Genomic DNA, 27,955 nt, shown 5'->3' on the forward strand with positions numbered 1-27,955 from the left:
AGACTAACACGGCTACCCCCTGATACTCAAAGAGCTTGTGGTCTAGATATGCAGGAGGTGTAAATCATCATGACTTCACTGAATTCAATGGAGCTAGGCTGAGTTACATCAGCTGTGAATCTGGCTCCACTGTTTTTAAAGTAAGCCCAAATATGTATTGCCAGTTGTTGAATTATTGTATAAATGTGTGTGGAGAAATGGAAAAAAAGGGCGAAAACAAGAAATATCAGAAATAGATTCCATATTTCATAGAAAAGGTACATTTGGTCTAAATTATCCAATAGATTTGCATTAACAGCATTCCTACCCCAAGAAATGTTTGTTTTTTGATTGATCAATACTGATTCTGAAATATGGTTATTTATTTTGGAACTTCACTTTGATGATCATGTGATACACTATGCCTTTATAAAAGAGAACCCGGCACATTCACCTTTAGCTTATCCTTCATAATGAGGGACTTAATTCTAGCTCTGACTTTAACCCTTGTGGGTAAGTAAGTACGTTATTTGTCTGGATAGGTTTATAGCAGAGACTTTTTTGAATAAGGCTTAAGAGACTAATTGTTGTTCATTTATAAATATAAACTTCAAAGTTGCATAAATGGACAAGAAAACCTGATACCAAATTCTCCATTGTCTAGGGGAGGAAAGTTTGGATATATTCTGACTTTAGAATAAAAATCTGTGTTTAAAAATTAACAGAATTAACTGGAAAGTATTATGCAGCATGTACTTCACAAGTTGAGATAAAAATTTGGACAGTAATTTTTTATAAAAAAATTGTAAAATGATTCTTTGCCATAATTTCTATATATTTTTTCTCTTTCAGGGAGTCAGCATCTTAATTATCGTAAGTATTTTTCCTATCAGATTATATCATTCTAATGGGTGCAATTGAAATATAATCTGAAAGGTGTAGGAATGTTTAATTTAGTTTTACAACTCCTAATGTGCTTCAGAAGTAATATCAAAATTAACAAATTGATCTTTCCTATTTGGAGCTAAGTGTACTAAAATATATTCTATAGGTTCTCTATAATGTTTACTGAGCATTTTTTCTTTACAGAACCTGATTTCAAAGAAAACAAGGTTTACACATATGATTATGAAAGTGTATTTCTCAGTGGACTTCCAGACAGAGGACTTGCAAGAGCTGGAATAAAAGTAAAATGTAAAGTGGAAATCAGTGGTATTGGGCCAAAACTTTGTCTTATTAGGGTAAGAAAATGTATCCAATGTGAAAGCTGAAATTATCTTCCTACCTGACTTTTTTTTTCAAGCTTTGGGGAAATAATTAAGTTTCATCATATGTTTTGCTTACTCAGGCAGAATGTAACTGACACTGTTATTTTTTTATGCAGTTCCCTATATTCTATTTGCACTTTGCCAGGTAATTCTCAGCTCAAGCCAACCTTGGGCTTGAAGGATTTCTTCTGCTTTGTGGTCAGGGAGACAACAGAATGTAATTTCAAATGCATAATAATTCATTACTGGATCAATTCAATTGTTCCCAAACTGTACAACCTAAGATTATTTAATCAACTGATTTTGCAACTAGCAAACAAACAGAAATAAACATATTATAGCAGCTGGATGTCATTCAATATCTTGCATACGTATTTTTTTCTGGCTGTTTCTTTAGCTTCAGTGGGGAAATGCCATGTTGTGCTACACTGAGATTGTATTCCTTTATTGTATGCTGACATTAACATTTTTGAGTAATTACTAAAGATTTCTGATTATATGAAAATGATTTTGACCTCTAATGTAAGCCTATGTGTGCTTCCAATGAATGTATTGAAACATACCCCTTTATTGCTCTGGACTGATTCCATTTAGTTTTGTATGTGTGTGGAAGAAAAATCATCTTTTTAAAAGATTTCACTTGGCAAATTTAAATTATAGATAGGAAAGACTAGTGGCTGTGTCCTAATAAGTGCCTGAAAAGAGCAGGAACTTTCCAACTGAAGTAGCTGCCTGCTGTTGTGTATTCTTATAGGATATAATGAAAGGCAATAGGAAATGTCTCTCTTTGGTTATGTAACATGGCATGCCCTTTCAGCTATAGGGGACGTTTATTTTTATGCTGCTAAATTTAAAGCATTTGGTTTTGGAGAAGTGAACGGCGCAGGAGATTAACCTTTCACTTGTAGGCCACTGGTTCATATCTACCTTAAATCAAAATTAATGGTCTCAGACCCCTTCCCAGTAGACAAATATCTTCATTGTAAAACCACCAGCATAGCTCTCACCCATGTTGGCAGTCTCCACTGAAAGCCCAAGTACTGAATGGGCCCTGGAAACTGAACATATATGGCAGAAGCACACTGATGGGGCAGTGTGTTGGGGGGTGGGGGAGTTTTGCACTGCAGCAGGGCTACAATATGAGGTGGAGAAGAGAGATCTGCAGCTATCTGAGCTTCCAACCCCAAGGTTCCCAGGTAAAACGTATAGGGAGGGACAATTCCTCCACTCTGCTCTCTAGCCCCCTCTGCCCCCCCACACACACTAATTGTGACTCTAAGAATAGCTCAGCAGCCATGTCACTATTAGCTCTACCCTTGGCTGTGCTTTGTGACTTCAGTTAGGGGGATCATAGCAAGTGCCACCTGAGTTAATGCTGCTTCATGCAACATTGACTTTCCACACAATTTACTGCAGGTCTTCCACAGTTCTGGTGGTAGAATAGGGCTTAGTGTGTCTCTTCTCTGGCTCAGTTCTGTACACAGGCCAACCTTTGGGCCAGACAGATGATCTGTGAATTGAGACAAAGGATGGTATGTGTGGAAACATCCCACTCAGCCACTTTTCACATCTGCAAGTCCCTGTCATGGCTTTATCTTGAGGTATTGCTTCATAAAATCCTAAGAAAAAAAGTTCATGGAAAAATGTTAATAGGAAATCTATTTCCCCTTCTCTCCCAGATTCATTCACTTGAAGCAGCAGAATACAATGGTATCTGGCCTAGAGATCCATTTGCACGGTCATCTAAACTGACCCAGGCTCTTTCAGCACAACTCAGAAATCCCGTCAAATTTGAATACAGCAATGGCCGTGTTGGAAATCTTATGGCTCCAGATGCTCTCTCAGATGATGGTCTTAATTTCTGTCGAGGATTTCTGAATATGCTGGAATTAACCCTGAAGAAGTCACAGAATACATATAATTTGCAGGAGGTGAGCACTTTGCTTTGGTAATTATGTTTGTGGTGTAATTTGAATAAGCATACATTTCTGGTTCTTCTAACACATTTATCTGAATTCAGTGTTAAGTGTCTATTTACTAGTAAGCAACATCTAGACTTAGAGGAAAGTTGTTCATCTATTCTGTACTGCCACTGGTAGATCTGTGCCTTAATGGTCCAGAGAAATGTATAGATTTTTAATCTGATTGATCCAATGATTTCAGGAGTGCATTAACAACATTAGAAACTAAGAAAACATGGCTTGTTGGGTGGTAAAAGGAAAAAGGAAACCACTCTGAAAGCTATAATGTTGGTCTACAAAAAATGTGAATAGTACATTAAAATAAGCTTAAACCCTCCGCATATTATTAACATTTCCTCTAGAAATAATAGCAATTTGATGTGTCTAAGAAATCATGCATACTTTAATCTCCTTTAGCTCCTATTTGAGAAGGAATATAGTACATATGATGTTGTGTTATTATAATAGCATTTACAGCTGTACTTGATGTTCTGTTGGAATTTCCACTGTTTTATGGGTTTTAATACCATTTTAAGTAACCCCACGTTGAAATTCACCACACAGATTGAAATTGATTTAGTTTTGCATAAATATATTTACATTGATGAGGTTGGTTTTCATTTCATTGATATTATTGTGCTTTCAAAATATTTTTATTGCAAATGTAGCCCAAAACCACTTTCATTTACTTGATATGATCAGAATAAGGTTCAGAAATGAGCTTCAGGATCTCATATTTTTCACAATATGTGTTCCACCTGCAGCACCATATTGAGACCTTGTAGCTGTAGCATATGCAGTATTTTGCAATGCCCAGTTGCACATCTTCATTATTTCTAAATGAATTGGTTACATGTGGTAGTCCGGTTGCCAACCTACACATATGGGTTTAGCTACTGAAATCTTTTCTGAGTTTTCATTATTTTACTCAGTCATTTACTGATTAATAAACCTTGGCATCTTTCCCTGAGGATCTCAAAGAACTTTAGAAAGGAAGATAGGCATCACGATAGGTCCCAAAACACAGAAGGTGAACCTGAGCTGCAGAGCGTGACTCTATGTATCCTGTGCCTTCTAAACTCCCAGTGAGGTCAATAAGTATTTGGGATATTTAAGGAATGAAGAATCAGGTGATAAATGTCTTACAAGAGATCACTTAATTAATGGGAGTTTTAACTGAGGTCTGAAAAATCAGGTCCCGTACCACTAAGTCCTTGGAGTAATTGTATGCTACCTTTAACAATGAAAAGTCAGGAAATGAACCATTCCCCCAAAAATATATTCACTTATCTCCCTTTAACATTAGTAGAAGTCCTGTTCACTGACTGAAGAGAACCAATACACTTTATACATATAAAATCTTAAAGTAGTATTAAACATTTGAGTTAAACCTTCTAATACAAGAAAATCCACAGTTAAAGCTCCACTATTCTTAACTAATGTATAATTATTGCTGCTCACATTGTGTGTCAGATTATCTGCTATTCTGAAGCCTCTAATAGAGGAATGTATGAGCTGGAGATTAGGTATAATGGGATTTTTAAGGGCAAAGTATCAGCCGCAACTCAAAAATCTCTTGCTTTTGAAGTTTAATTCTGACTGATCAAATTATTTCAGCACATATTTATTAATTTTTCCAAATTATATCTCCTATTCCATAGTCCTTAATTGGAAATTGATACAAACCTCTCACTGAGCCAAAATTTTATCCCACTGAAGTCAGCGGGGATTTTGTCTGTGCTTTCAATGGGACCCCTGCTTTGGCCCTTTGACAGTACATGCATGTTTTTTAAATATGGTCAGAGCACAGTAGAGATCCATGTTAGGCATCCAGCAATTCTGCATCAAGAGAAGCATTCTCTGAGACAGCGCTGATTGGTTCTAATTTTTGGCAGGCTGGGATCGATGGTGTTTGCAATACAACCTATGTGATTCAAGAAAACAGGAAAGCAAATCAAATCTATGTGACAAAATCCAAGGACCTAAGCAGCTGTGATGAGAGAGCTCAGATGTTTACTGGTGCTGCATATACTTGCCAATGCCCAGCCTGCAGAGAAGTAAGTAAGATGGATTTATATTTAAACACATTGTGGGGCTGATTCTTCTCTCACATGCATTGGTTTTGCACCCATTTAACTACATTGGCTCCTGATTTATACCACTTAAAGTGGAAGGCAAATCAGGCTTGATATATCTAATTATCTATGTTTGCTTTCTGCATGGTATTCATGTATATTGGCCATTGCAAAACCTCTGTATCACATTATGCCCTCAGAATAGGGGTACATATGTCTCATGCTGTCTCTGTTCAGAACAAAATTCTACCCTCTCAAAAGAATGATCAGTTGCTTAAATTCAAGGAAAGAAAAGTTTATGCTTAAAATTCTTAGCAGTATGAGCAGTGGGATTGAACTCCATTATGTAAATATGCAAGCAGAGTTCACATGAGACATTAATGGGAATAGTATAGAGAGTAGCCTTGCAAACAAATGGGTCACACTGGATGGTATAAGTGGTATTTTCTGAGCCTACTATCTATGAATTCTATTCACGGAATTTAAATTAAATAACTTTCTATTTGTCACTTTTTCATTCTGAAGAAAAACAAGTATTCACGGGCAACCACTACTTACAATTACAAAATCAAATCTTCCCGTGAGGAGGCTTTAATTGTGCAAGCTGATGTCCAAGAAATCCATCAGTTCACACCATTCCATGAGGTCACTGGAGGGGATGCTGTAGTAGAAGCAAGGTACTGTACATCTGCATAGCTGATCCAAAATTACATATCCCTTTAATTCACTAATTCAGCATCTAAGTAATCTAGTCAAATTCCCTAACTGAATTTAGACCTCTGTACCTACCACATGTTGACTGGCAATATTACATTATATAAAGCCTCAACCAGATAATAAAAAAACAACCTTCACTGTTGGTCATAAATCTGAAACATGTGCATAACTATCCAAATTTTGCTAGCTAAAGTTGGCAGTATTTGGTGAGTTTATTTCTCTGGGATATTTGATTTATGCCTTAAAAGCCAAGATAAATGCAATTTGATCTGAAAAAATGCAAACTAATTTATTTGTAGTAAAATACTCTGATATACAGTTACTCACTAAAAGGAAGATCCCTGGAAAACCACGTCACTGAAAGAGACCCATGTGGATATTCACAGCAGTTTGAAATTTGTCATGTTGCCAATGCAGTTATGGGTATGGCTGGTTGAAAATTTTCCATCACAACTGCTTTTGATGGGTACCTGGGGTTTTAACCAATGAAATTCTACACTAAAATTGTTTGCTGTCTGTGGAAAATTTTGAATTTATGTCAAAAACTTTGTGGCCAAGACCTCAAAATATTTGCTTGAAAAATTTAAACCTTCCACTTTTCAGCTGAAATCCAAAAACATTCACATTTTCTTTATGAATATATTTTTTAATTTTAAACAAAATTTTCCACAGAAACAAATTATTTTATGACCAACTCTAGTTATGGGCTTTGTATACAGAGAAATCATGTCACAGAGTAGGGAAGATAGGGAGTTCTTTTTATCACTTAGATATATTCACCTCAAGCCAGATCCTAGCTTATGTCAACTGGCATTGCTCCATAAAATTCAGTGAGGAACTGTCCCCTCCACTATAGCCTACAGGTCTAGGCACTGCAATACCAGAAAGATTAAGACAAATTAGGAGTTCAGAGAACTGCAACAAAAATGAATAAAGGGCTGGAGAGCAATTAATTGGCCAAGAGGAGCATAAGTGGGCATGATAACTTGGTTAAACAGTGAACAAGCGGGGGTAGGATAAGGTATTTTAAAGAACTTTTACACTCTAAGGATCAGATGTGGATACACATTTGGGTGGTGATGATGAACGGTGTTTGATGCAGCCCAGGAAAGGGTCAGGCATAATTGCAGACCAGGTACCAGATCCTAGGCTGTTGTAAGTTAGCAGACCCCTCTTGGAGCCAATGGACCTACACTGATTTCCACTCCCTTAGGACCTGGCCCTCTGTCTTCAGGAGAGCACAGACTGCTTCCTTCCTGTTCCTCAAGGGCTGCTTGATGCCCCCAAAAGAGTGGAAAAGAGACTCAGCAGTGGCTTTGCTCTGCTCCCTGCTCCTATACTCCATGAACTGTCCAGCAGAATTGGCCGACCACATAAGGGGTAGTAAGAGGAGGGCATGCAGTCTGGGTCTCCAGGAAGCATTTGTCAGATAACTAAAGCTATTTTAAATACATTTTTCATATAAGTGAGAAGTAAAATATCAAGAAATTTAATACGCTTGGGGTCAGATTTTCAAAACTGTTCACCGCTGGCCTAACACTGCTCCCATTGAAATCGGGGGAGTTTTACTATTATTTTACCTTTTAACCCCACCCTAAGGTCATGGCTACATTACAAAGCCTATGCCAGCCTAGTCCCCAATGTAGATTCACCGTATGCTGATAGATGGAGGTGTTCTCCCAGTATAGTAACGCCATCTCTCTGAACAGCATTAGCTAATGCCAGTGAAGAGTGTGTCTGCTGGCAAGATGCATCTACGTTGGGGGATTTGTTGGAATAGCCGCGTCACTAGATTTATTTTTCCCCTTCACAGTCCCAGCTGACATAGCTATGCTGATATAAGTTTTAAGTGTAGACCAAGCCTTGATGTTCATTTTCCCATATATGCACATATACCTCTTCCCAATACTTCAGAGCTGAAGGTATGTAATAGATTTGGCATGGGCTGGAAGGGGGAAAGAAACCTGTCTGAGTGTACCTGGCATTATACTTCCTGACTCCAATCCCCTTCCAGTAATATTGTATACGTTTTCTGGAGAGGAAAAATCTCTATTGATTGTATAGACCCTTGTATTCAGCTCCTACTGGATTGTCTGTAGAGTATTTCTATAATATTTTTGCAAAGATCTTATGAAATTCCTATGGAAACAGTGTGTGGAATGTTTCAAAAGATCTCTGTAGAGATTCCAAAGTAAACATGCCAATTTTCTATGGAGGTTTTAGAGACTATTCAGTACAATCATATCTACTGGAATGTTCTCAGATGTTCAGTACAAATACCTAAAAGTATTATATTGTCCTAAATGGTCTATTTAAATGTAATTGGCAGGATAGGACACATCCCTCTAGCCACAGATATGGCAAGGATAAAAAATGTTTACAAACACAGCCTTTCATTAAAAACTTCTTGATGATGAAGGGTGATGGTTTAGCTCAGTTGAAAAGTTTCCAGAGGTTTGGATGTTTTTCCAAAGTATCTGAATCTCTTTGCTTCCGAAATCAGGTTGGGGAAATCTCATGAGAACATTTCATCTTATGAAAACCCCAGGACATTCTGCTTACAGTTGGGTCAGTAATAATTTAAGAAGAGACTGTAACATTTCTTGCAGTATTTCACTTTTTTCACTTCCATTTGAGACCAGAAAGTGAAGAGGTGTTTAAGAACTCTCAGGAAACCTCTAGACAGGCTCAAAATTCAGTGATGATTTCTGATGAAGGATCAAGTCCGTTATTTTTATCTGAACTTCAATACATGAATGTACATATAACACACACATTTCCTGTGATCTTATTTATCAAGCCCCTTCATCCAACCCCCCGCCCCCCAACACACATACTCCTCCTGTCCCAATTTCCCTTCCCCTGGAATTTTAGTTCTTTACTCCTAAAGGGGAGTAAAGTCTAGATCTGACCCTGAGACGTTCTGAGTATTGGGAGTTGTAGGTTCTCTCAGGATCAGGCCCTCTCTCTGGATTTCAGTGCATATGTTTGTGAATAACTTTGCATCTTGATAACAAAACACTTTTGTAAAAATACATAATTATATTAAGAGCAGAACTTCTCTTAATTTTGCACGCTGGATCTCATGATGTTAGTTCACTGGGTTTCTCCATTGCAGGCAGAAGCTGGTACTGAGTGATGTGGAAAAACACTCCTCAGAAGTCCCATCAACAGAATTCCGGAAACGTGGATCACTTCGGTACCATTTTGGCAGTGAATTGCTTCAGCTTCCCGGCCAGTTATTCAAAATCAAAAACTTGGAGAGTCAGGTAAAATTAACTGCCAGAAGTAAATATTTCGCTGTAAATCAGTGCTGATGCATGTGGGAAAGGGAACATATTTGATCTTGCTGTATATTTTAATTTTCTTGCAGATAGTGGAAAACCTGCGGTATCTGGTAGAGCACACACATGAGCGGGTTCCTAGTGATGCTCCATCAAAATTCCTGCAGCTTGTACAGCTTTTCCGGGCAGCAAATGATGATATCTATGAGTCAGTTTGGAAACAGTTTTCTAGCCGGCCTGTATACAGGTAATAGTAACTTTAATTCTTAAAACTATGATTGAAGATATGAAATGAATGTGTTCAGATGCAGATCTGGAAAATGATCATTGTCTTTCCTATTGCAGGCGCTTGATTTGGGATATAATTCCTGCCGTTTCCACTCATAGTGCAATCAGATTCTTAAGGCGTACAATTGAAAGGAAAGAACTCAGTGACCTGGAAGCAGCTCAGGCAGTGCTTGTGGGCCTGCATTTAAGTACACCAACCCGTGATGTGATAGAGGAAGCGGTGGTAGGATGTTTTAACACTCTCTAATCTTTCTTCACCAATTCTAGCATCCATTGTATTTACTCCTTTGGCAAGATTGCAAAGGCTTTGAAAACACAAAAGTTTTATATCCGGTAGTGAGATTGAAAAGACTTTATTTCCTGACAGTGTTGGAAGGGTGGAAGCAATCAAAGGGACATAGATGAAGCCAGAATGAAACAGCTGAATATTCCTAAGTGATGTAGTTTTAATGTTGCAAACTGATTTCTGGAAGTCTTTTGTCCAAATTAACTTTATAGTCAGATCAAGATTGGCTCTGTAACTCAGGGACCCCACAACAGCTAGATAGTAAGAAATACATGTTTTGCTTTATCAGAATATATTGGGCCTGATTGTCCTATCAGGACTGGTATAAATCAGAGTAATTCTGCTGAAGTCAAGTGAATTATGCCAGTGTGAAATGAACTTGTGTAAGAGAGAGTAGAATCAGGCTCATTATAAAATTTTGTACATATTCTGTGGGTCAGATTCTGCCCTTGGAAGCATAAAGTCATTTCCTCTTAATTTCAATGAGAGCCATGCCTCTATGAGCAAAACTTGGCCCTCTATGAATGTCAGCACAGACCAGTTATTAGCATGTTCACCTATGGGGCAGAAAGTGATGGATTCAAGTCCGATGTTAGCATGTGCTTTCATGCTAAATATTCCCATCAGTCTGAATTATTGGGATATATTTAGTATCCCTCTTAGTTTTTTGTCCCTACAGTTCCGGCAATTATAAAGCAACAAAGAACACTCATAGTTTTATGAATACTATGCGCCACTCAGTTCTCAGTAAAATTCACCTTCCCTACTTTGGTGATTTTTCACCCTTTGGATTACAACAAGAACTTAATACCCAAATCAAAATCTGGAATATTATTAAAACAACAAATCTTAAGTTTCTCAGAGATACCATGTAGTCACTATGTGAAATACAGTAACAGCCACTGATCAACTAAGAAGCCAGCCTTTCAGGGAATATCAGTTGCTATGCATTGCCTTTTCCTGCATGCGGATTTATATAAAACGTACATAAATGCAAAATAAAAATTAAATTATTTCTTGCTAGTGATGGTAATGTCCAAATATTTTCTCTCTAGCTCATCCTGAAAAAGGCTCATTCACGCTCAGATACTTTACTGCACAGAATTGCCTATCTAGTCTATGGATCATTGGTTCATAAGTACTGCTCCGTTTCGGACTCCTGCCCTGAGTCAGCTCTCCAGGTACACAGCCTGAATTTCTTTTATTTATTTTTTAATGGAAAAATTGTAATTGAGACAATTAAGGTTGGAAGGACAAAGCATATCATTCTGCACGCTTTCGTGGCATCTTTTATCTGAGGCTCTCAAAATGCTTTATAGTGAAGTCTCATGACACACTCATAGGTGCCAACTCCGTGGGTTCTCCAGGGCTGGAGCACCCATGGAAAAAAATTGGTGGGTGCTGAGCACCCACCGGCAGCTCCCTGTGGCCCCGCCCCCTTCTCCAGCTCACCTTCGCCTCCGCCTCCTCCGCGAGCGTGCCACCTCGTCCTGCTTCTCACCCCTCCCTCCCAGCGCTTGCGCTGCGAAACAGCTCATTCACAGGGCAGGGAGGGAGGGGGGTAGAGGGGGAACACGGCGCTTTGGGGGAAGAGGCGGGGCCGGGGCGGGGATTTGGGGAAGGGACCCAATAGGGGCAGGGAGGGGCGGAGTTAGGGCAGGGACTTTGGGGGTGGGGTTGGAATGGGGTGGGGACAGGGACAGGGAAAGGGGGGGCGCAGGCACCCACCGGCACCGGAGAAAGTTGGCGCCTATGGACACACTTCCATGGTACTCATAAATATAACCATTTAACAGATGTGCAAATTAAGGAACACAAAGATTAATTCCTTGCCTAAAGTCATGTAGTGAGTCAGTTGTAGAGCTAGGAATAGAACCCAGAAATCTTGACACCCAGTCATCTACTTAAACCAATAGACTACACTGGCAATAATAATATCTAGTTCTTATACAGCGTTTTTCCTCAGTACATCTTAAAGTGCTTTGCAAAGGTGGTAAGTATCATTTTCCCCATTTTGCAGTTGGGCAAACAGAAGCACAGAGGGCTAAAGTGACTTGCACAAGGTCACCCAGCAGGCCAAGGGCAGAGCCAGGAACAGAACCCAGGTGTCCTGAACTGTAGCACTCTTTCTCCACTAGGCTACACTGCCTCCCAGCTATTTAAGACAAATGTTATTGGGAGATGGGAAGTGTTTAAAGCAAAGCAAGGGGTCAGACAGGAAATGTTTTAAATTTGGATTTGCCTATTAGTATTATCCTGTGCAAGTTTTGAGCTGAATTAATAGATCAAAAATATGATGTTTTAAAAAACAAAAGTTGCTCTTTAGGCCTATCTCATGTATTGAAAATATTCTGTGATATTTTGGCTTTTTTCATTCAGCCCTTGTTTGTACAGTCAGAAAAGTTCTCTACCAGGCAAGAGTTAGTTCTAGCCACACACTCAAAAATGACAGCTGTTTAGACCACAAGTACAAATCCTGCCCAGTGACTAAAAAACGTTAGGATTTGCTTGCTTTACAAGCAGCAGAATGAAATGGCCTGGTGGTCTCCCTAGAAGTCGATGCTACAAAACTGCCACTCCAGTTGGCAGAGATTGGAACCTTTATTAACCATCTCATAAAAGAGACTAAAGACAGAATGGGCCCAAAGACTAGTCTGTCTTCTTGAATCTAGTGGGGTTCTTAAGCAGGAAAGGAAAGATTTTCAAATGCACCAATGCCAGGTTCCTAACTCCCATTGAAAGCCATTGGGAATTGGGTCCTAACTGCCATTTGTGCCTTTATACATCCAGGGCCGGCTCCAGGGTTTTTGCCGCCCCAAGCGGTGGAAAAAAAAAAAAAAAAAAAGTCGCGATCGCGATCGGCTGTAGCTCCACCGCGCCGCTTTCTTCTTCGGCGGCACTTCGGCGGCAGGTCCTTCCCTCTGAGAGGGACCGAGGGACCCGCCGCCGAATTGCTGCCGAAGAGCCCGAAGTGCCGCCCCTTCCCCTTAGTCGCCCCAAGCACCTGCTTGCTCAGCTGGTGCCTGGAACCGGCCCTGTATACATCTAACCCATCATGTTTAAGGTATATCGGTGAGGAACTGTGCATTGCTGCTGTCTATGCTGTACTTGTTCCAAGAACAAATTCACAACTTCAGTCTTCAGCACTAAAATTCCAGCAATTTCCATGAGCACTAAATGCAACTGAAAATACTTTCATTAAATTATTTGAACAAACTAAAACTACTCAACAACGCCCTCAGGGTATGTCTACAGAACCGAATTGCAATTTAAACCCTTTTTGTTTTTTCAGCCACTATATGATTTTGCAGCTGAAGCATCCAGCAGGGCCAAGGAGGAAGAAATGGTCCTGGCCCTGAAGACCTTTGGGAATGTAGGACATCCAACCATCCTAAAGCGCATCATGAAGTTTATGCCAGGATATGCACCTGGTGCTTCTGATCTCCCAGTCAGGGTTCAAACTAATGCAGTGATGGCCCTGAGAAACCTGGCCAAGAGAGACCCACGAAAGGTAAGGAAACAAAGAATCCCTCTTTAGCATGTGCTATAAGCTCAACGTGTTGTTTTTATTTGTTGCAAGACAGGGGTGGCATTTTATACATACTTCTGGTGGTTTTCTTTACATTAATTCCATTATTTATGAGTGGGAACCTCCAATTCCTTATGACACATTCATCTTCAGTATTTCAGAACGCACGGAATAGCTTAGTATAAGGATACGTTCATTATTCTGTTGTTGGGTTGTTGTCAGCATTTCCATTTTAAAATCTAATTTTCCAAAGATACATGATAAGTTACTGATCAAAATGTGTTTAGTGTTATTTCAACACTGGTGTGAGAGAGAACCCACAAAGCAAGGTTTTCCAAAGATTTATATTAACTATAGATTAAGTGTCACATCTAATCATAAATCAGGGCCATATCTTAGATATATATTGATATCTCATAGATATTGCAGAGTTGAATCCTAATTATGAATGTATAGACATTGTGTGTGTTTAAACCATAAATGGAACATTTATTAAATGTGACTTTTGTCTTTGAGTTATATTATGATCAGGCAGCACAAAATAGTCTCTTACTCCACAGATCAGGCTTTACTGCTCCTCTCTTCTGAAAACAGTCTTATTCTAAACCAGAAACCTTATGTTTTCAAGTTTGACTTACGTTCAAGATTCTTTTTTAATCACTCAGGGTGGAATATTGTTGTTTTCTTTTCTTTTTCTTTTCTTGTTCTAAACAAAAAAAAATTATATGGTTTTAATTAATCTTTACATCAGCTGAATTCACAACATCCCACTGAGGCTTTATCAGGATTTCTGTTATACCCAATTTTTGTATATGTTGTCTTGATCCCATATTTTGGCTCCAGGGTAAGCCGCTCCAGAATGTGTTCTTAGCAGAAAAAATAAGGAAACAGCTGCTAGGTTGCATGAGATATATAAGCAGGGAGATGGGGGTTGAGCCATGGTTTCTTCTTCAGAGGAAAAGAAAAAGCTGCTTTGGTGTTTCAAAGCAGTATTGTGGCTGTGATTCCCCCTGAGCCCAGCACTCCTCATGTGGCCCAGGCAGTTATTTCATTACATTTATTATGCACTTTTTGGAAAAACCCTAATCTGAAGTATTTTAATGCCCATGACTGGGTGTTCCACTGTATAAGAAACAATGTGATCCCAGGTTTGTGGTTTACTACACACAAATTTGCACTAATCAGTCCTACCAGGTGGCCTTTCATTTCATTGCTTAATTTGAAATAGTTGTGTACATTTTGGAAACATTTGCATCCTTGTAGTCACCTTTATTTTAACATTTGCTAATCCACATCATTGAATTAATATCAGGTCAGTTAGAGCTTGATCATTAAAGTACTTTGGATCAAGCCCTTACACTGCACAACCTGGATGCTTACACTACTAAATATTGTACAGCTCAGACTATATTTGTCACATATAACAATGTGCAGTTAAATTTGTTGTGTAAACTTGAGATGGCTGGATGAGAATCTACAAGTATCTATGTGGGGAAGAGATTTCTGATAGTAGAGGGCTGCTCAGTCTAGCAGATAAAGCTATAATGAGATCCAATGGCTGGAAGTTGAAACTAGACAAATTCAGACTAGAAAAAAAGGCACGTTCAGGGTAACTAACCATTGGAACAACTTACAAGGTAGGTGGCGGGTTCTTCATCACTTGAAGGCTTTAAGCCAAGACTGACTAGCTTTTTAAAAGAATTGCTATAGCTCAAACAGAAGCTGGGTTTCATGCAAAATGCATTGGATGAGGTCCTTTGGCCCGATGAGGTCAGACTAGATGGTCATAATGGTCCCTTCTGAACTTAAAATTATGAACTTTGTTGCCACATTACTTGCAAGAATTAAATGGAAAAAATTAAGCATGGATTTTGTTTCTAACACAAGACTTGTACTACAATTGTGGTAAAGGGTGGGAAAAGATGAATAGTTAATTGCAAATGTTCAAACATACGGTAACTTAAAATTCTATTTACTATTTTCAGGTACAAGATATTACCCTGGAGATGTTCCTAAACCACAAGATTAATCCTCAAGTCCGAATGATTGCTGCCTTTGTTCTGCTTGAAACCAAACCAGGTCTTCCTGTCTTGGTGACTTTAGCTAATGCTATGCTAAAAGAACCTAGCATGCAAGTGGCAACTTTCATCTTTACCTCCCTGAGGGCTCTGGGCAGAAGTACAGCTCCGGATCTCCAAGTCGTGTAAGGGCACTACACATTATTTCTCTAAAAGAGAAACTTGCTTTCCTGAAAACTGCAATGGAGATTTTAATATGGTACAATTCACTGAATCTTTCAGGGCCTCTGCCTGCAGAATGGCTATCAGAATACTCAGCCCCAAACTTGACAGACCTAGCTATCGATTCAGCAAAGATTTCCGCCTTAGTATGTTTAGAGGTAAGGCTCAAATTTCTCCATCTATATTAATCACCTGTAGGCTTTGAAATAAAATACACATAAGTTAAGGGTGGGAGGGGAATCATACAAGCCAATCATACAAGCCCAGTTCTACCCATAGATTCCTGAACTGCTTGTCAGTTGCACATTGCACCTGAAAATTCCTCTATCATCAGGAATATAATGTCATATCTAAGGATATTCCCTTTAAAGAGATTTATATCCCTGTGCATTTTACGTTGTACACAACCAGCCCAATATAGCTTCCATGATGGGCTAGGAACAATGCAGACATAGGCCAAGTTTTCAAACCATAGTTGGGCACCAAAACTGACCAAAACTGAATATAAGTGGTCTGATTTCTAAAAGTGCTGAGCCTCCACAACTCCCCCGAATTCAAATGCAGCTATGAATGTTCAACACTTCTGAAAATAGGTGCCCATCTTTAAATATTCAAGTTTGAAAATATTCAGACACAAACATTTCCTTTTCCCACAAACAACTAAGATTTACGTTCATAGATTTTGCTTGCACCATCATACCCTTAATTCTCCTATACAATACAGTAGATCCCTGCATGGGATCCTGTTGATATCCCACTCCTGTCAATGGGAGTTTCGTGCGCAGGTCATAGGCAGTGTATGGCCGTTAGCTGTATAAAGAGAGAAAGCATGATAAGAAGACACATGCTTGCTCAACCAAATTCTAGCTATTTTCATGCAAGTTTTATTTGATAATGGTGATTATTTAAGTGGTTCCCCGATACAAATGACCATGACAGCCCCAACAATTTGGCATATTTAGCTGGCAGACTAGGGGAATTATATCTATAAACACAGTCCCTCTGTATTTGGATGTTTTTATCACTTTTGTAACTTATCAGGATATTTAAAGCTATTTTTGTAAAAAATCAATGAAAAACAAGTCCCTGAAACATTCTAAACCTACAGTGACAAATGCTGATGTATTTTGTTGTTATTGATTATTATTATTATTAATTATTATTATTTTATTATTTTATTGCAACGCCTTGGTAGATCTTGTTACTGCTCTGCCTTTTTTTCATGGATTTTACATAGCCATTTAATCTGCTCTACAATGAAAATAAGTACAGTACATACCACAGTGACAACAGTAATATATGATACACATGCTTGCTACCTTGGAGACGCAGACAGAGAACGCCTGAAGAAATACAATCACTAATACGTGCTATGTGAACTTTTGTACTTTTTAAAATGCATTCAGGGAGATACTCTAGAAATTATTACAGAATTAAATAAAACACATTTATTAATATTTTAGGGTTTCATTTTTGAACATTGCTTTTTGTCAGCATTGTTTTTTTCCATCAATCTCTCAGTCTTCCTCGAGATATGCCATTTAGTCAGATACATTTATATGTATCCACATCTCTCCAGATATAGTGGCTACAGTGCATCATATGACTGTGCCAACACGATTTTGCATTGGTAAATATTGGTAAATATTTTCTCAGAAAACTAAAAATATTTGATACTCAAGCTGTATGAGTTACTGACACACGCTGATGGAAAATGTCCATGCTCTCTTCAAGTTAATACATTTTGTGTAATCATCTAATCATTTACAAGCAGCAATTCTTATTAAGTGTCAGTAGGTGCAATGTTTGGGTTAATGACAAGATTTCATGGCCTAGAATGTAGACAATATGCACTGTAACACGCATCAGTGGCTGGGTCATATAAAGGATAATAGAGTACTAATGCTACTAGCTAATGGACCTATCTCAATTGGTGGAGACCTGTGTTTCTGGTGTTGAAAGCCTCAGATTTACTCCTTAGTGGGTGATCCAATGTGGGATCATTACACACTAAAATGACATCTCTTGGCTGTATTGGAGACCGAACACAATTATATCTCCTGATGGCTTAGTTTGTTGCCTCCAGTCCTTTCTCCATTAGATTCCTGTGTTATGTAATGGGATTGCAGCAATATGGGGTCTCAGTAAAGTTTATTCAACTTTGTGCTGCATTGTTGGTGTAGTCTGGTCCTAAAGCCAGTTTAACAAGCATGTGGAGTATAATTCCAAAGTAAGGGTGATCCTCCAGTGGCAGAGATCTAACATAGGAGTTCTTCAGCCACTCACACTAGCTGCTGCTGGTGTAACAAGGGAAGAGTGTAGGAAAGGAGATGTAGTAGGGATGCCCCTATGCTATCCTGGTTCTCACATATGGTTTTGGTCTTCTTGTTGAAGCCCAATTTTTTTTAGAAGAGCCTTGAGGCTACTTTCACACAGCACAGGGACTAGACTGGGCAGAGCTGCACCAAGATCAAGGGAGTGCAAAGGAGAGTTTTAAACCACCTTAGCACAGAGCCATCTGACGTGTTCTGTACAAATTAACCATGCCCTAGGATCTGCCCCATTGTGTATGATAAACCTAGAGAACGGGAAATACATATAAATTACATTACTTTGTATTTACTTGACAGTTAACAATTACTGAGCAATTAGTGCCACTTCATGTAAGGAGTTACAACATTTATTACTAGATGTATTTAACTGCCTTAGAGTAATTTGGGAGACACGTCTACACCTCACCATCTGTCCTTATAGGACATCTATATCACTTTCCCATAACTGTTAGCAAAGGATGGCAAATCTGTTTCAATTCCTGATCCCCTTTGTCAAGTTACATTGAATGATGTCTTGTAAATGCACCTCATAAGCTGATGTTACAGAATCTGACCGGATGTAAATGATATAGCAGAAGCAATTGAAAAAATAGCATAATTGCTATGCAACGAGCAGGGGAGTTGTAATTTTGTCCATTAATAGTTCAAATATGCAGAATATTCTGTTTATGACAGTTTTATGACATCAGTTTTATTACTGGGATTTCTGGCCTCTCTCATGTCATGCTGTATTGCTCATATTATGCAATTAGTAAATTGATACAGTCTGCACTCTGTGGTTTTAAAAACTAACTGAGCTTGCGTTTTACTGTATATTTTCCTTTCTCTTTAGAGTCTCTTATGATTGGAATGGCAGCCCATTCATTGACACTGAATAATGTAGGCAGCATATTCCCATCAATAGCATTGTTCAAATTGAGGGCCCATTTCGTTGGACATATTGCTGAACCTTTGGAGGTAAATGGGCGTTCCCACAATTTTTCTCTGATTAATATCACTGTTTTTTTATCCCTCCCACACTTTTTTTCATTTCTGATTTACTTCTTTACGCAGGTGGGACTGAAAGTTGAAAGACTGCAGGAGATGTTAGCGAAAAGACACTTACCTGACAGTGATTCTGACAGTGCATTTGATGTGAGGGAAGTTCTGAAAACGGTGCGTTCACAGAAAAAAAATGTAGTAAGGGGTTAATCCTACCAATGCCAGGAACATTCTAACAAACTTCTTCTTGTCACACAGCTCTCTGACTGGAAGGCACAGTCCAGTGATAAACCTTTTGCATCAGGCTACATGAAGATGTTTGGACAAGAAATCCTCTCTGGTGCACTTGATAAGGATTCCATCCAAACTCTATTACAGGTAGCTCTTTGATAGTACCATCAGACACATGATCAAAAGGCATAAAATACTGTTTCTTTTTTTTTCTCTCTTTCCTTTTTTTTTAACTTTACACTCATGAGATGTTTTGCTGTAAGGATTTGATCATGTACAATAAGTTCAAACTTTGATCAATAGTGATTATAATCACTGCTGGCAGATTTTCTCCTGGAGCATAATTTGTGACATGGGCTATGATATTCAAGTTCTACTTATTTAAACAGGGCAAATCTATAATTGCAGGCATTGTATGGACCAGAAGAAAAAATTCCCTCAATAAAGAAATTCATAAATCATCTTCAAAGTGGTGTAGGGACCCAGTGGTCGAAAGCTTTGTTGTCTGCGGAAGTCCGTCGCATTGTGCCTATGTGTATTGGATTCCCAATGGAGACAAGCTTGTATCATGCTTCTTTCACAAATGTTGCAGGAAGTGGTAAGGCAAATTGAATATCAAGTGGTATGCAGGACTGCAAGGTACTTTTTACACAGTTTCATATTCTTTTCTTTCTTTACAATAGTTCAGGCACAGATTTCACCAACTCCAAGTTCCGATTTCAGACTGGCTGACTTACTTAATGCCAATATTAAAGTGCGATCCAAGCTGACCCTAAGGTAAACATTTAGTACAAAATAAAACGATCATATTTCCAAATGCACAGGGCAGTTGTAAGTATCTGTCAGCTGTTTACTGTATGCTTGCAACTTCACCATGTTGTTCTAATTTTTCAGCATGGTCAAGGACATGATCTTTGTAATGGGAACTAATACACACCTGTTCCAAGCTGGATTGGAGGCACATGCTAAAGCGAATATAAATATCCCTATGAACGTTGCGGCTACTCTGAATATTAAGGATAAGAATTTCAAATTGGAAATCCCACCATGCAGCCAGGAAACTGATGTTGTTACTCTAAGGTAAGCTGCATCCATTTTATGACTCGGATTTCTGAACTTTCTCATATCAGGTTGTATCAGTCATATTATGATGCTTTTGGTGATATTATATTATTTTTCTATGTAGTAATGCAGAAAGGAATCTTTTGAAAATAAAATGCATTTCCTTTTTAGGAATCACCCCATGCAAATAATTTGGCTGACTGGCACTGTCTGGCATAACTTACTTATTATAGAGTAAATGCCTTGAATCAAAAATTATGCTTATATAAATGCCACTTCTCTCCAGTGGTCTTCACTTGCTTTTCTCTTTTAAACCACTTTTAGGCCCAAATTGTTTATAACATTCATTTCATCATTTTTTTCTCTCAAATAACTACACAATATATATGTATTAAAAAGTTTGCATTTGAAAGCATAAGGTTAGGTTTAAGCAGAATGAACACCATTGATTATAATTGGAATACATTGCTAATCACACACACATACACACATTCAATGTTTTAAAATTGTACAGAATTCAGCATTTCTTGTGTTTTTATCTGGTTTTCCTGTGGTGGGCATTTGATCTTCTTGCCTGATTGGTCTACTTGATTTACTACCATTCATGCAACTGCAAAACACTCTGGAAAACTATTGCAGCCAGATGCAACGAACCAAAACCAGATAGAAATACAAGCACAAAGAGAGGCAGGGAGGGGGGAAAAAGAGAGTGTCCAAGGAATCAAAGCAGCAGACCAAAGCTTAGGAAAATGTTCACATACAAAAGACACAGATAGCCAGGCTGAAAATTCATCACAAAGGAGAAGTGCCAGCAACAACAGAAATCTACAGTGCCCAGAAATGTTAACAAGTTTCTGTTCTAGGAATATAGCAGCAATGAAAGAATTCAGTGTTTGACCCACCTGAAGTTAGCATTCATGGCTGCTGGCTCCTGGAAGCTCTGCAGGCCTCTTCAGTTTAGCAGTCATGGAGGCTGATCATTATTCGCCCTTAAAAGTCCCCTCTCCCTATTATGGTCGCAAACTGTCTTATTAGACATTCTGTATTACACCCTCCTCCAAGCGTGAATCCTTCACTCTATCAAGAGTGATCATAACCAGGTTCTCCACAATGACTTTGGGGGTTCCAGTGAACATGCTCAGGAAGCATTCCAGATGCCTAAACAAAGGGGCGAGTTCTTCCACAGTTGACAGAGCATCAGTTATCTGTGCAAGAGCTTCAAAGGGGTCATGGCCCAAAGTTGTTTGTTCAGTCTCTTGCATGGACCACACGTTCATTCCTGAGATCAGCTAGAAAGGGATATTTATGCCAAACACTCTGAGTGGGTTCCAGTGTGGGACAGGTTAAAAGGAATATTAAGGAAATAAATAATAATAATGAATATTAATAATAATGCTGAGCATTTACCTGGAGCTTCAAATTGTTATACAAACTTTAACTAATGTACAACACTCCTGCAAAACGAGATAGTTATTTTCCTTGTCTGTCAGAAAAGGAAACTTAGACACAGAAATGTTAAATGACTTGTTCCAGGTCAGAGAGTGAGCCAGCATTAGAACGGTGGGATTAGAACTCAGGAGCCACACTTTCCTATTCAAACCACTTCCCCTTGCTCACCTCTGAGTATCAAAGCACAGTAAATTATATGTCACCTGAAATCATCTTAGATAGAAATAATTAGATAATGCCTAATCAAACACATACATTAATGGTATAGACTCTAGCAAAGATGAGCAAAGTTTTATCACCATCAATTTTTCTTATGCTTATAAAAGAATTTCAAAACTATGCTACAAAACAAGTGAGTAATGGCATATGCACTCAGAATGAAACAATGTGCACATAAGGGGAATGATCAGAGAACAAAAGATTGAACCATGTCACCAACGTACTTCTGGGACAGGTAAAATCTTAAATGTAAAAGGAAAAATATTAAATCAATATATGGAGAATTAGCAGGAAATCTTAATTTAATATGGATTTGTTTTGCATGATATTTTGAATAGTTCAGTGCTTCCTGTCAAGTTAGAAGAAATCTATTGGATTCAATATTTTGGAAATTTTCTGACACTATTTACCTTTGTATCCTCTGTTAAAGAAACCACAGGGAATGGTTCTTAAGGGGAAGCTGAGAAGTTGGAGGTGTTTGCTATTTAGAGCCATTTGTGAGCAGCCTTCATAATGAAACTATATTTTACAATATGGCACTTTGACTCAGTCTTTATGGACTTCACAGTCAGTGAGCTACCTAGGCAGCATAGAAACACAGGGCTGAAAGAGACCTTAAAAAGTCACCTAGTCCAACCAACTTGCACTGAGAGCTTACAGTGACATTACAGATAGTGAGAAGATAGTTGGCTGCATGGGTAAGCTAGCATGACTGTCTCCTGGCACTCATGCTTTGAGAGCGACCAGACTTCCATGGGCATGTAACTGTGAGTAAAATCTGGTTCAATATTATCTAGGCTGGTACACCATTTCTGTGAGAATGGTGAGATGCATGAGACTCCAGCAGCAAATAAAAACCCAGATGAGAAATCACTGACTTTTGAAGAATTGATTTAAAGTGTTGATGATAAAGACACTGAAGCCCCAAGACAAGACAGCAAATTTAGGACTCAGACTCCCTTTTCAACACATATCACAACTACCCATTAATAATACTACATGAAAAATACAAAGCGTTTGTTTCAATCCAATCCAATCAAAGTTAAACTGAATTTGAGAAACAATACAAACCCTAGGTATTTTTAAAACCTTTTCCACACACTTATTGGGTTTTGCATATTTATTGGTATTATATTCAGCTTGCCAGCAGATGGCCACTTAAAAACATATTTTTTCCTATAACATTTACAGGAAGAAATGTAAATAAACTTTGGGGAAAATCAGAGCCTTGTGCTTAAAGTATATGTATGGAGAGATGCCAGAGAATGCACTCTTTGAAAATGTATCTCATATTCATAATGACAAGCTATTGAAATATATACATTCGCTTGCATAGTGCTGTGTCCCAGTTTTTTAAAAATTGTAGGTTGGCCTGGCAGAAATTGCTTCACAGGAGCCTCTTATAAATAAGATTAATGACAGAATTGCACAATTTTATGTGACATGGGATAATTTCACTCTCCTAGGAAGGAGTACACAAGTGGGCCAGTGTGTCGTACAGGACATTACTAAGGAGATGTGGTGTGCATGTGTGGGAGGGAAGTTCCATACCAGTTCAAAACTTTATTTTTTTAACATTCTTGTGCCAGATTCTGAATTAATTTTTCCTGGTATTAATCAAGAGTAATTCTGTGGATTTCAACGGAGGTACTTTGGCTTTTCACTGGTGCAAATGAGATCAGAATTTGGCCATAGGGTTGTTACTTGCGTATCATTTATGTAGTTCTTATAGGTAGTGTTTTAAAATGAATAAAGACTTTTTAAATAATGAAACATATTCATATATAGCTCTTATTTTCTTTTTTCTATGCTAGTACTTAGGACAACACTCGCTGCTGACATAAATGGGCCCAGTTCAACAGAATCCACCCCCCCCCCACGCACACGCACACACATTGAATTTGGCTGATATTATATCACAGATAAATGAACAGCTTCTTCTGTTATCCAAGAAATACACTAATACATATATTGGAAAATCTCCCTTTTATTTTCTCCCTTGTGTGGGATCACAGAGAACAGATTCTTTCATATCATAGCTGTAGGCCCTCTTTGTAACTGTTTTTTTCTTGTTAAAGAGCCAGAGTTGGCTCTTACAGCCTATTTTTACTGTGCTGTGTGATTCTGCAGACATTGACATGTGTCACCTCTGATGCAGCTGCATTGTCAGCTCTCTGAGCACAACAGGGAGGAATTGATCCTCCGCTTTCATTAGGTGGCAGGAGTAGACTATTGGCATAAAAAAATAATACTTAAAAAAAAAAGGAATAGGAGAGCTTTGTGCCTGGAGACCCAGCCTGCTGTTCGGTGGTCATTTAAATTATTGAATGGGCCTGAAATAAAAGCCATTTGCTTTTTCCTTTGTCTCCCTTATCCAGATGAGCCATCTGAAATGCATGTTGATTTGTATTTTCTTTTATCCACTCAGCTTGTTAGGAAGAATATTTCACTTCAGATTCCATTCTTCAAGGTTCTACTCACGCTCAGCATGGAGCGTTGCTGTCATGTCCTTATCTAAAATGGGAGAGCAGGAAAAGCAAACAAAGCCCCCCTGGGTGACACGTGTTTTATTGAGGTGTTCCACATGAAGTGCAATTGTGTGCTTTACAGTGCACGCAGCATGGCAAGAGTCTTCAAGAGGAAGAGAGCACCATCAAATGAATACAAATTCACCTTTCAAATAGGGAAGATTGAGAGCGCTCAGATTTTCACACAGTGTGGACCTCATTATAGTAGAGATCATCTCATAGGCCATCTCCCCATTCGCGGTCAGGCAGGCCACCTCCTCTCATTCACAATCCCATAACAACCCTGTGGTAGCTCCGGCAATTGGTGACATGAAAAAGAAACATTAGGAGAGTACATAAGGTATTTTTAGTTGTATTTTAATGCTATTAAACAGCTAGAAATAAAGAGCAAGCACCAGAGGTAAGATCCTCATCTCTGTGTGGGCCCCCTTACACCTGGTAAAAGGGCTGGAGAGGTGTAAAGGGACCTTAAAAGCCCCACATCTGGCTGGGGGAGGATTCTCCAGGCCATGGAGCAGCCCAGGATTGGGAAGGCACAAAGGTGGCTTAAAGCCACCTCAGCCCCCTTCTCATTCTGAGCCTCTAAGGGGTGCAATACAGAATCTCATCCCATGTTACTAGTACCAGATCTGAGTGCTCTTGGCCCACCAGCAGTCCATAAACAACAGCTTAGGAACCTCGGTACTGAATATTATTATGTAAATAAAGTTCTGAACATTCCTGGTCTGGGAAAAGCAATGATTCTAGCAATAATGCAGTTGCAGCAAGTTGCGGATGTCTTGCTCAGGTGACTCTCGGCGCCTCTCTTCAATGGCATTTTTAATAAATGTCACACAAGAATTTACATTTCATGGCGTACTTTCCCTGGTGTTTATTATTTTTAATTATAAAAAAGAGAGGATGAAGTAACAGTTTAGAAACAAGCATCCCAAGTGCTAGTCTTTTCTAGGCTATGTACAATTTTGAAAATTAAAAAGAAGGCCGTAATTTCCAAACTTGGGAGCCAAAAGCTAAGCAATTAAATCCATAGCTAGACACCAAACTAAGTGGCCCCGTTTTCCAATGTGCTTACATGCACAGAGCCCACTGCTTTCAATGATTGCACCCAACTTTGAAAATGTTGGTCTACATTTCTCTGCAGCCTTTATAGGGCTTGACAATCTCACTAGCAGGATGACATCTGTAAATATCTGTGAAGTAATTTGCAAGGTAGGATGTTTGTTGCTAAGTACACGCCACAAGATATAATTCAGATCTTTTCCTCAGAAGTGCTTATCGATACAACATTCCCCTTCATGTTTATTCTGCAGGTCTAAGACGTATGCTGTTACACGAAATCTTGAAGACTTAGCTGCCACTAAGATGACGCCAGTTCTTCTACCTGAGGCAGTGCCTGACATAATGAAGCTGTCCTTCGATTCAGGTTCCGCATCAAGCGAGAGTGATAAAATAAGGGTAACACATATTGGATTTTGAACACTCCTTTTGTTTTTTTGATCTGTGTAAGATTATCTCCTTTATCCAGAAGTGAATTTGTATTAATGATTTCTGACCCATTATTTTTTTCAAAATGAGTCAAGTACAACCTTCGGACAAAAATAACCCAATAGTAATGATATAACAAAAATCTGGAATTTAATCACAGTGTCAGGCTAACATAATTGTGTTTAGAAACTATAACATTGTCTTGAATAATTAATTTTTGCAATTTCCTATGGGAAAGGCCCACAACCCTTTAAATGCATTGTAACTCTCATGTAGCCTTCCTGTAAATTAACAGAGGGTTAGAAAATGTTCCATGCGGCAACAGGTGGATTATTTAACAAGTAGAACTGAAATTTGATGTTGAGGAATGGGGCATTTCTGGTTCAGGGATGAATGTCTGTTTTTGTGACAAGTCAAATGACTGACTATAATTCCATTTTGGGGACACAGTTTTCAGTAAGGGCTTTCTAGTTCAGCGTCTTCGTGATGCTCTAGTAACATATAAGAGACACAATGGCCCTGTGGAGAATTCCTCCAATGCAAGAGCAACAAGGGATGGTGTACAAAACACTGTACTGTCCCCCTCACAGCCTCTGTCAGAGGGGTATGTTGGCAATTGGTTCATGGATGGGATGGGGGTCCAAAGGAGAGTGGCCATAGTGCTTTGCTGTGGCAAAGCCTATAGGCAATCATGGGGAGGCTGCTATAAGTACTCCTGGGAGGATTCTGTGCCAAAAAATGAAAAACTCTGCACACAATATTTTCAAATTCTGCAAAATTCTGCATATTTTATTTGTCAAAATAACTCAATATAATCACACCCGTTTCAATTATTTTTGGTCATTTATTTCAAAATACCTGTCAGCAAGTATGTGTGTAACAGACAAAAAAAGATTCAGAAAATGTTTTTTGACAAATAGATTACTTTGCATATTAAGACAGAACTCTGAGTAATAATTTGTTTAAACTACAATACAGAACCATATTTCCCACGTGCCCCAGAGGCAGTGCAAAGGCTGGGGGGAGTCGGGGTAATGGAGGATCTGAGTGAAAGGGAAATAATTGCTGACAAGGAGCCTGGGTGTGAACTTGGAAGGTTGTTGGGTATGGGTGGGAAAAGTATGGAACGGGGGTTTTTTGGGGGGCGGGCAGGGAGAGGGACTGTTAGGGAGCTTCCCCCATACAGATCCTGGCTGACCCATAGCCTCCTCCATTCAGTCAGGCACATTTGTCCCTCCACCACCACTTAAGACACCCACTCCCCACATCCCTGTGTGTCCTTGCACCCCCTGTCCACATGTGTCCCCCCACCTGCACTCAGACATCTACTCTCCCCATCTCCATGTGGCCCTGCACCCCCGCCTCATCTCCATGTGTATCTATGCCCCCATTCAGACACCCTATGTCCCTATGTAGCTCTGCACCCCCTCCCCATCACCATGTGGCCCTGCACCTCCCTTCCCCCTGTGGCCCTATGCCTCCACTCCCATTCAGCTCCTGCCCCAGTCTATCCTCCCCCACTAGCCCTTATGAGCCCTTGTCTGACCCCGCCAGCATTCATGCTGTCTGTCTCCTCATAGCCCCTATCTCCTGACCTGGCCTGCTGTGAAGAAGGCTCTTTTCTTCCCTATCTGGCTGGGAGCTGCTGCTGTGTTCTAGCGCCACAAAAGGCAGAACTGCAGCAAAAAAATAAAAATATGCATGGCTCACTAATTATGCATGCATGCAGTGGTGCAGAATTCCCCCAGGAGTATATAAGGTGGAGCAGCCCCTGTGGCACTGAAACAAGCTGAATCCTCCTAGTCTGTGTCTCTCTGCTGCATCTGCGGAGAGCTGCAGCACAGAATCTGGCCCTGACTGTTGAACTGACACTAAATGAACAGTAACTAAATGATAAGCCTAACTTGAACGATTCCCAGCATAGTTGGAATTTACCTACAAAAGAAAGAGCTACCATTAAAAGCTGTATTTTTAGAGTATGCCTCTGACAACTCAGGAATCTTGTCAGGCAGTCCACAAAAATGTGAAGTATTTACTCAT

General features: G+C 39.2%; 1 protein-coding gene across 1 annotated transcript in view; it reads left to right on the forward strand.

Moving 5' to 3' along the window:
• The first annotated feature begins 452 nt into the window (after positions 1 to 452).
• Positions 453 to 27,955, forward strand: part of LOC113407301 (vitellogenin-1-like) — a 44,691-nt gene continuing 17,188 nt past the window's right edge. Inside the window, exons 1-20 of the mRNA XM_026655639.1 lie at positions 453 to 492; positions 832 to 852; positions 1,069 to 1,220; positions 2,927 to 3,178; positions 5,104 to 5,265; positions 5,809 to 5,960; positions 9,119 to 9,269; positions 9,374 to 9,531; positions 9,630 to 9,795; positions 10,914 to 11,039; positions 13,151 to 13,369; positions 15,373 to 15,590; positions 15,688 to 15,785; positions 18,793 to 18,917; positions 19,014 to 19,115; positions 19,200 to 19,319; positions 19,581 to 19,770; positions 19,856 to 19,949; positions 20,067 to 20,252; positions 25,741 to 25,885. Of these exons, the coding sequence (XP_026511424.1) occupies positions 453 to 492; positions 832 to 852; positions 1,069 to 1,220; positions 2,927 to 3,178; positions 5,104 to 5,265; positions 5,809 to 5,960; positions 9,119 to 9,269; positions 9,374 to 9,531; positions 9,630 to 9,795; positions 10,914 to 11,039; positions 13,151 to 13,369; positions 15,373 to 15,590; positions 15,688 to 15,785; positions 18,793 to 18,917; positions 19,014 to 19,115; positions 19,200 to 19,319; positions 19,581 to 19,770; positions 19,856 to 19,949; positions 20,067 to 20,252; positions 25,741 to 25,885 (2,877 nt within the window). The remainder of the gene's footprint in view (positions 493 to 831; positions 853 to 1,068; positions 1,221 to 2,926; positions 3,179 to 5,103; positions 5,266 to 5,808; positions 5,961 to 9,118; positions 9,270 to 9,373; positions 9,532 to 9,629; positions 9,796 to 10,913; positions 11,040 to 13,150; positions 13,370 to 15,372; positions 15,591 to 15,687; positions 15,786 to 18,792; positions 18,918 to 19,013; positions 19,116 to 19,199; positions 19,320 to 19,580; positions 19,771 to 19,855; positions 19,950 to 20,066; positions 20,253 to 25,740; positions 25,886 to 27,955) is intronic.

Source organism: Terrapene carolina, unplaced genomic scaffold, assembly GCF_002925995.2.
Source record: "Terrapene carolina triunguis isolate 2854851 unplaced genomic scaffold, T_m_triunguis-2.0 Scaffold210, whole genome shotgun sequence".
Taxonomy (NCBI): domain Eukaryota; kingdom Metazoa; phylum Chordata; order Testudines; family Emydidae; genus Terrapene; species Terrapene triunguis.